Source organism: Macaca mulatta, chromosome 6, assembly GCF_049350105.2.
Source record: "Macaca mulatta isolate MMU2019108-1 chromosome 6, T2T-MMU8v2.0, whole genome shotgun sequence".
Classification (NCBI taxonomy): Eukaryota; Metazoa; Chordata; class Mammalia; order Primates; family Cercopithecidae; genus Macaca; species Macaca mulatta.
In genome coordinates, this window is record NC_133411.1 from 169,250,095 (window position 1) to 169,259,377 (window position 9,283).

Sequence of the window (9,283 nt, forward strand, 5' to 3'; positions counted from 1 at the left end):
CTAAATTTGGTAGTCAGGTTCCATTTTCCTTCAGGTTTATTTTTTATTTTTCAGTATTATAAAAATGCTGTGATTAGCCACCTTACAAGTAAAACTTTGGGACATTCCTGATTCTTTCCATATGATACATTTATAAAGGAAAAAATCTTAATCAAAGAGCTATAAATAACCAACAAAGAGCCTAACATTAGTGCAATAATAATAAAAAATTGAGGGGAGTAGAAGAGATGGATATTTTATAAATTCAATCCTTACTTATTATCTAAGGGAGTCAATATATAACTTTTAAAGCTGATATAACTGCTATATCTTATGGTACGAACATACTACTTAAGAGATGTGGGTAGAACTACAAGAAATTACAGAAGAAATGGGTAACTGGGCAGGAAGGGGACTGTGGCTTTTCCTTATAGGACTCTCTATATCATTTTTTTCCCAGCCTTCAGCATGCAGTACTTTGATAAAACATTAATGTTTAAAAATATAAATGAAAATGTATTTAAATTAAAAAATATTTTGCCAAATTATCATCCAGAAAAGTGTGCTAAGTTAGATTCCCATGGGGAATTTTGTGATGGTATTGAATTACTCCATTGATTTCATGTCAATTTTTTATGATTTATACTCTGACATTTTGAACTTAGAAAAATACATATAAGATGTAATATAAGTGACAAAATTAGGGTAAAGGAAAAATAAGAGTAGGAAAAATTGAAAACAGAGGACACAAGTATCCAAGAATCCATCAGAACAGTCTGGAAAGCTGGTTACGAATGAGGATCCTTGACCTTATCAAAGACCCTGCTAATCAGAATCTCTAGGGTAAGGCTCAGGAATCTCCTTTTCAGCAGCCTTGATAACTTGGAGTTCTGAAGTAATTTAAAGATGACAGTGATTAATATATTAGGCTATTTATTAATATGATATTCATAGCATAGGAGCTAGGGGAATGGACATTGTGAGACTAACTCCAAAGAGCATATTTAATAATAAGTCTTATATAAGCCAGATCATTCATTTTCCCATTGTATTTCATAATCCTCTTCTGATTTCATTAACCTCTCCATAACAAAGATGGGTGAACTCAACCTGTCATTTTGCCTTTTTAACTTCTGGGATATCTTCTCTTTTCTCCTGGCTCAATTCCTAGCCTACTGCACCATTTAGCTGGATATTCTAGTGCTTAGGTATCTTTTTTACATACCACATGAACAGGTTAAACAGATACTCAGAATTAGGAAAAATCTCATGATAGCAACTAGGCAGTAGTACTTAATCTTTTCTGTTGTTTGTGTTTTTATTCTCAAAACACATTTTCACATGCCTCATTCAAAGTTAAAGTTGTTAAGTTTTTTAGATATAGAATTCAGTATATCATAAATATGAAAGAGAAGAAACAGAATTACAGCTTAATTTTACAATGATATTAGGATTAAAATTATACATTAAAAAAGTATATCAGCTTACAGTGACTTCTGTAGCTGTAGCTTTTGTTCAATGATGTCTGAGAAACGAGGAACTTTTTTTGAAATAGCCACACGGATATCATCACTCAGATTAAAGCAGCTTCTGGACTTTGTTTTGAAATGTAAAAGTGATGAAAATCCCAACTCACAAAGGTATGTAGTTGCAAATGGCATAAGGATTTCTAGAGCTGTCTTTGCTAGGTTTGGAAACACTGTGAATTGGGCACACCAGAAATCCTCAAGCTTCATTGTCTCAAATTCCATTAGGATTTGGCCACTAGCTCGTAATTCAGCAAGATCATTTTTCATTAAATAACTATCATCGACAAAATCGATATTAAAAAGAAATGGATCCAATATCCATTTACTTGCCTCATTAAGATCTCCAACGGAAAAATATCCATGGAAGAAGTTGCTTAATTGTTGCAGATGCAGTGTTATTTCAGCTGCAATGAATATTCCTTCATTATCTGAAACAATTATTTCTTCAAGAAAAGGAAAATTGGTAAAATTTCTTTTCTCAATTCGTTTTTGCCAAAATGGAAACTTCCTAACAAAAGCAGATAACTTTTCTCTAGCCGATACTGTGTTCATCCCAGTCCTCTGCATAGATGCACTGAGTTCATTTAAGTGTTTGAATAAATCTGCAAGGTATGCTAGGTGAATTTTAAACTCTTTATTTTCAAAGCCATCAACTAAATTACTGCTTTTGTGGTGAAGAAACTGATTTATTTCTTCATACATTTCAAAAATGTGAGTAAGTATTTGGCCTCGGGAAAGCCACCTCATTTCAGTATGGAAAAGGAGGACACTATATTCTATACCAATTTCTTCAAAGAAAGCCTGAAATAGGCGATGATTTGGAGCTCTCCCTTTGATGAAATTTATTACCCTCACCACAGTAAATAGAGCATCCCTCAGTTTTGTAGGCAATGTCTTTATGACAAGTGCATGAGGATTCAATAAACAATGTGTGATTACGATATGAGGTATCTCTTTTTTCACATAGGCAACAAACTCGGAATTTTCTCCTAGCATAGAGGAGGCACCATCAGTACAAACAGAGCCACATACATCAAGTGCTATCTTATGCTTCAGAAAGAAGTCTCTGAAGAGATTGAACACATCTATTCCTTTCATGGATAGCTGCAATGGTTCACAGAAGAGAAATTCTTCTATGATCTCTCTTTCTTTTATATATCGCACAAATGCCATTAGCTGACTGCAGTCATCCATGTCAGTTGTCTCAGCAAGCTGAATACCCACTTTAAGAGGACTCGCTTTGATATCTTCTAGAACTTGCTGTAAGATATCTTGGCTCATTTCATCAATTCTAGAATGGATCACGTCATCTGATAAGGGTACCTGCTGAAGCTTCTTTTGTGCATCTGGTCCCAAAACTATTTGTGCTATTTCCAGTGCACAAGGTTTCACTAACTTTTCAGCTACTGTATGAGGATTCTTCTCCTTGGCACATAAATACGCAAATTGATATGATGCTTGTAATAAAGTATCCTCATGAGATGCAACTCCAAATGCTTTCAAGGTTTCACTCTGATCAGATGGTGTTGGCATATGCTTCAGGCTATTGAGATCATGCCCAGCTACACCACCATGCTGTCTGTTAAAATGGTCTGACAGTTTTGATGGTCTGAGGTCAGCATTTGAAAATACTGAGTTACACAACACACACTGTGGGCGCTGAGTTCCATCAACTTCCGTTGTACAGGTGAACCAGTAGCGAACATAGTCATCATCCCATTTGCGTTTCTTCGACATGGCACACAAAAACTCTCAGGCAGTATTCCAGAGATGCCACAGAATTTTGCTTTGGGAGTAAAATATAACCCACACATTAAAATCCAGTGGCTAACTGAATTAAAACAAAGCCACATCACATGCTATATTGCCATCACATACTATCTTGTATATGTTAAGATATAGCCTGCAGCATGTCAATTCAAAGTAAGCCATGACAGGATATAGTTTAACTTAAAGCTAGCAACTCACAGCTAATGCCCTGGAATAAATGATTTGCCAGCAAGTTATATATGGAAGATTTGAGCTAAGACAAGTTATGCATACCTGTAAGTCCTTTATTGGTGAATTACAGTTATGGCTTAACTTGTTTTCAATAATGTATGTTACAAACATATCTAGCACATTTTGTATCCCTAGAAAGGGCATCTCACTACCACCACCTTCTTCCATTCAGCCCCAAAGATGTATGCATACCCTCAGTTAAGAGGCACTGAAAAAAGGAGCAATTCACTAAATAAGGAAGGGTGGATGCTGACATGGAGGTTAAAAAAATTATATAAATTTATGGGGTACAAGCACAATTTTGTTATATGCATAGATTGTATAGTGGCGAAGTGAGGGTTTTTAGGGTATCCATCACCCAAATAATATACATTGTACTCATTATTTCTCATCTACTCCCTCCCACCCCACCCTTCCTCTCCTCTACCCATCACTCCATTATCTGTCCGTGTGTACATATTATTTAGCTACCATTTATGAGAACGTGGTAGTTCTTTTTAATAGTTAAGGATTAAATAGGTCTGTAATACTATTTGAACCTTGAGCAGTTTTGAGTCCAACTTAGGCACAGAATTTCAAATAGGTCTATAAGTCTGATTAAGCCACCCTTGATGCAAAAGTAGGCTACAAATTGGCTCAGAGTTTCCTTACTGCTAAGTGTAACACACTATTGGTCCATGATTCATACTCTCCACATAAAAAAGCAAAATGGCTGGGCGTGGTAGCTCATGCGTGTAATCCCAGCACTTTAGGAGGCTGAGGTGGGTGGACTGCCTGAGCTCAGGAGTTTGAGACCAGCCTGGGCAATATGGTGAAACCCCATCTCTACTAAAAATACAAAAAATTAGCTGGCCATGGTGGCATACGCCTGTAGTCCCAGCTACCAAGCCAAGATCATGCCACTGCACTCCAGCCTGGGCGACAGAGCAAGTCTCCGTCAAAAAAAAAAAAAAAAATTAATTAATTAAAAAAAAAATAAAAGAAAAGCAAAACAACTTGTTCAGGGGAAACACAACTATTCTTCTTACCGAGACTTCAGCAAAATCCCTCTCATATGAGAACACCCTTAAGTACAATAAGGAATTTCATGATGCTTTTCCACCTAAATACCTCTAAGTGAAGGCAGTCGTGAACACACACACACACACACACACACACACACACACACACACACAGACACACACAGCAGCATTCCTAAGGTTTGGTTTAACCCAAAGACAGGACGTAGAAGGCCCTACCCATAGAGATTCTGATTCTCTAGCTATGGAGTGGGGGCCTAGAATCTATATTCTAAATAAGTATTTTAGGTAATTCTTATAAATAGTAACTAGAACAGTGATCTGTGACAAGAGATACCATATCATCACAATCACTGGGAAACTCTTTGAAACTATACATGTCCCTGCACTACCTTAGAACTAATACATCATCTTCTCCAGAAGCAGAACAAAAGAATATGGGGAAATAATGTTGTTCAGGCAATCCTGAAACACATCCTGGTTAGGTAGTCAGATTTAGGGGAATGAAAACATATCCTTCAAACCAATCCTTAGCTAACAAATATTCTAGGTGTCTAAGTGAATGGTCCCAATGCTTGAATAGATATTTAAATTTTCTACGTTTTCTGAGCTGATGACATCCTCCTATGAAAGTTGAAACCTAAAATGAAAACCATGTCTTTTCTCTTTCTGTCTCTTTAGCAATGAGTAAAGGCATAATCCACAGGTAGGCTCAAATAGACCTTAGAAAACATTCTATCTCCAAGATAAATAAGTGATCCCCAAAGTTTCCGAAGTTCTGTGCCAGAGAATGTGGCTGAAATAAAGTAACAGGTATACATTTAAATCCGAATGCCCACTTTGGCCATTAAAAGAAAAATCACAAGCCAAGAATATCTACTTAAAGCATTAGCTTTCAAGTGGATCTACCAAGATGAACTAGTTGTAAAGTGTACTCCAATAAAATAAGTTGATCTGTTACACGGTTGTTATGAGCCTGTTAAACTGGAGGATATCTGCCAATCAAAAAAGGCAACCCGAAGTTTAAAGAGCTGATCTTAAGCCTTCATTTGTCAAGTAATGAGACTACATGACTACTTTTGCTTAGAACCACTTCTAATTAATGACAATAAAATTATGACATTACCATAAAATGCTTATTTTTCTGTATTCTATTAATGTATATTTATCATGTAATATTTGGGGAGGCAGAGGGAATAGAGGAAAATGTTTTTAGTCACATTAGAAATCTTTACAAGAGGGGCCTGGTGTGGTGACTCGTGCCTGTAATCTCAGCACTTTGGGAGGCCAAGGTGGGTGGATCACTTGAGGTCAGGAGTTCCAGACCAGCCTGGCCAACATAGTGAAACTCTGTCTCTAATAAAAATACAAAAATTAGCTGGGTGTGGTGGCGCATGCCTGTAATCCCAGCTACTTGGGAGGCTGAGGCAGGAGAATCGCTTGAACCCAGGGGGCAGAGGTTGCAGTGAGCTGAGATCACGCCACTGCACTCCAGCCTAAGGACAGCCAGACTCTGTCTCAAAAAAAAGGCTGGGCATGGTGGCTCATGTCCATAATTCCAGCACTTTGGGAGGCTGAGGAGGGCGGGTCACCTGATCTCAGGAGTTCAAGACTGGCCTGGCCAACTTGGTGAAAACTCGTCTACTAAAAATACAAAAATTAGCTGTGCATGGTGGTGGGTGCCTGTACTCCCAGCTACTGGAGAGGCTGACGCAGGAGAATCGCTTGATCTGGGAGGCAGAGGTTGCAGTGTGCTGAGATGACGCCACCGCACTCTCCAGACTGGGTGAGAGTGAGACTGTCTCAAAAACAAAACAGAACAAACCAGAAATCATTACAAGATCTGTTAAGAGGCCATTTCCTATCCACCTTGACTATGTCTCTCAAGTATATTTTAATTTAAAATTTATCTGTTTTGAACAAAAGTTTTAGGAAAATCAATTTATGGTATTCTTCTCCATCCCCCTGAAAAAGGGAGAATAAGTGGCAAGAATTTTCCAGAGCCTCAAAGATGAACTTACTGCCCAAGAGGCTTGTTTTAGAATCTCACAATTTGTACTTGCGCTTTTTGTGGTATTTAGGAATTACAATATCCTAAAAAATGTAAACATTAAAAAGCATCATCATCATAATGAGATATTGTTAAACAGGCATGATAATGGTATTGTGGTTGTGTTTTTAAAAAGTCCTCATGTGTTCGACACGATTACTTACAAGTGAAATAAGATGTCTGGGATTCCTTTGAAATACTATACTTCAGCACACTCACAAACATGCACAAAGCGGGGTGGAGATAAAAGAAATGACTGGCCTTAAGTTGGTAACTCTTGAAGCTGGATGATGGGTACACATCATTACACCATTCGATTTTTATGTATTTCGGAAACTTTCCATAATAAAAAAAGCATTATCTTAAGATAGATAGATATCACTCATTTTAAGAATGATTCTTTTGAGAGATTATCTTCAGAGGCTTAATGAAAGATCTGATATCACAAAGTAAAATGTTTTGGCAAGTTTATGAAGGGTAGATATGAAAAAGTATTACAATTGAGAAAAATCAGTTAAAAGTGAACACTCACAAAACATTTAGGGAATGCTAATACACACACACACACACACACACACATATATATATATTCATTCCAGCAGTGAAAACACCAAAGTGCAGTTGTAAACCTGAAACTCCAAACCAAATACAATTCAACTTCTATCCAGCCACTGAGTATGCAAGATCATGGTAGGCGCAGGTGTTTGGGGAGGCAGAGCATTTAAGCATTACATTTTGCAGTTAAAATTAATAGCCAGGAGAAAGGGGGCAGGAACTTGGTGGCTGGGCAGACGCTCCAGGGGCAAACGCCTGGGATCGTGGCTTTGTCACTTACAGGCTGGGACCTTTCCAAGCTTCAGTTCCTCCAGAGGGGATAACAGTACCTACCTTACGGGGTTGTTGGGAGGTTTAATTATAAGAATGCATGCAAATAACAAGCAGCTCTTAATTGATAGGACCTGATGGTGTTACTGTTAAGGACGGAGATTTTTACACCCTCCAGGGTGAGATAGGAACGCCAGCGGCTAGGAAAAAAAAAAAAGAAAAAGACTCAGTGCTGTCTCCGCCCGCCCGTCTCCGAGCCTGAGGCGCAGGCCCATGGGATGCTCGGGCTTCTTTTAGGCGCCTGTTTCAGGCTCCAGTTCCGCTCTCCGCTCAGCCTAGGGTCCAGCCTCTGGCCGTCAGAACCAGTAGAGACGGCGATTCCTCAGGTCTGACCCCCCAGCAGGAATCTGCGGTGCGCCTGCAGAGACGAGCATCCGCAACAACCTCCGCCTCAGCCAGGCCCGAGTTCCATCCGGGTTCTCCAGGGTGCTTCCCGCCCGTAAACTGGGCGAGGCGTCTCCCACACGCAGGCGCAGTAGCAAAGGGCTGTGGGATGGGCTGGCGGGCTTGAGTACTGAGCATGCGCGCTGGCCCTCCCCCTTTCTTTGAGGTTGTGTACGTGGAACACAAAATCGTTTGTTTATTGTGTCTGCCAGAGAGGATGAACCGTACAATTTCAGGAATGGAAGGGGCTACAAACTACACATAGTTCTTTTTAACATGCAGAGCACTGAAACTTTTATATTGTGTTGGGCTTTGAGCTTGGAGATGATAAAACGCTTGATAATTACCATGTTCCATGTGGAATAAATGAGAGAAAAAGAGAAGGAAGCTCATTGTAATCTCAGATTAGACATTTCAGCAGTGGAGGATGAGCTTCCATAGCTTGTGTACTGTTGTCCATGCAGGGTGATCCCCCCGCCTTTCCTTAAGTGGGAACATGGGGATGAATTTCCTTATCATCATCCATCTCAGAGGAAAGATTTTTATTTAAAATTCTTTCAACAACATGATTTCAAAGAAATAAACCCATATTAGAGAGGTTTTAGGGAAAAATCCCAAGTAGAGACTAGGAAACGTTGTTGAAAGAAGTAAACCGGAATATAGCCCTTTCCTGTTTGGGGGTCTTTCCAGAATTCTTATAAACTTAAATGAGTTTACTCATTTTTGTACAATATTGTTAGAAGCATTCTATAAGGCTAGTGTGTGTGAGGAGTGGTGGGGCGTCAAAGAACGTGGGCCAGATACATCATTTTCAGGTGCTGAGGGTGAGCCTGGTAAATATTGAGGGGCTGCATAAGTTTTTGTGGATGCAAGAAACTGCTATAAGACCAGCCTTGTTGGTCAAGAAACTAGGGCCTTAAATACTAGAGAAGGGGATAGGCTTCAGAATCCGAGACAGCTAGCTTCATGTCCTGACTCCAATACTTACAACGGTTAGGATTTGTGCAGATTACTTGGAGTTAATTCCATGTGCTTTTTGTAAAATTGATAGATCATCCATTACCCCATGAAGTTCTTTTGAGGAAGGAGGTAACATTATGACAATTACAGTACATAATTCTCGAAAAGGCAGCTATAATTGAGATAATAAAATCAAAGCTCAATCTGAATAATGTCCTAGGCATTACGATTTTGAGACAGGGTCTCATTCTGTTGCCCAGGCTGGAGTGCAGTGGTGCAATCTCTGCTCACTGCAACCTCCACCTCCCGGGTTCAAGCAATTCTCATGCCTCAGCCTCCTGAGTAGCTGGGATTATAGGTGTGTGCCACCATGCCCAACTAATTTTTGTATTTTTAATAGAGATGGGGTTCCGCTATGTTGGCCAGGCTGGCTGGGCATTACTTTTCGAAAATAAAACAGAAGACATGATTCTGGA

The 9,283-nt window shown here is 39.2% G+C and overlaps 1 protein-coding gene across 1 annotated transcript; it reads right to left on the reverse strand.

The window, feature by feature from the left end:
- Positions 1-1,278: 1,278 nt before the first annotated feature.
- FAM200C (family with sequence similarity 200 member C) lies at positions 1,279-7,877 on the reverse strand. Its single transcript, XM_001084430.5, has 2 exons — positions 7,467-7,877; positions 1,279-3,294 (listed from the first exon to the last, which is right to left on the reverse strand). Exon 2 carries the CDS (start codon positions 3,243-3,245, stop codon positions 1,464-1,466), a length of 1,782 nt encoding a protein of 593 aa, XP_001084430.1. The 5' UTR covers positions 3,246-3,294; positions 7,467-7,877; the 3' UTR covers positions 1,279-1,463.
- Between the last annotated feature and the right edge of the window lie 1,406 nt (positions 7,878-9,283).

What these genes read in the sequence shown, in the direction of transcription:
- FAM200C (XM_001084430.5), bottom strand. Translation starts at nt 3,245, where the DNA reads ATGTCGAAGAAACGCAAATGGGATGATGACTATGTTCGCTACTGGTTC.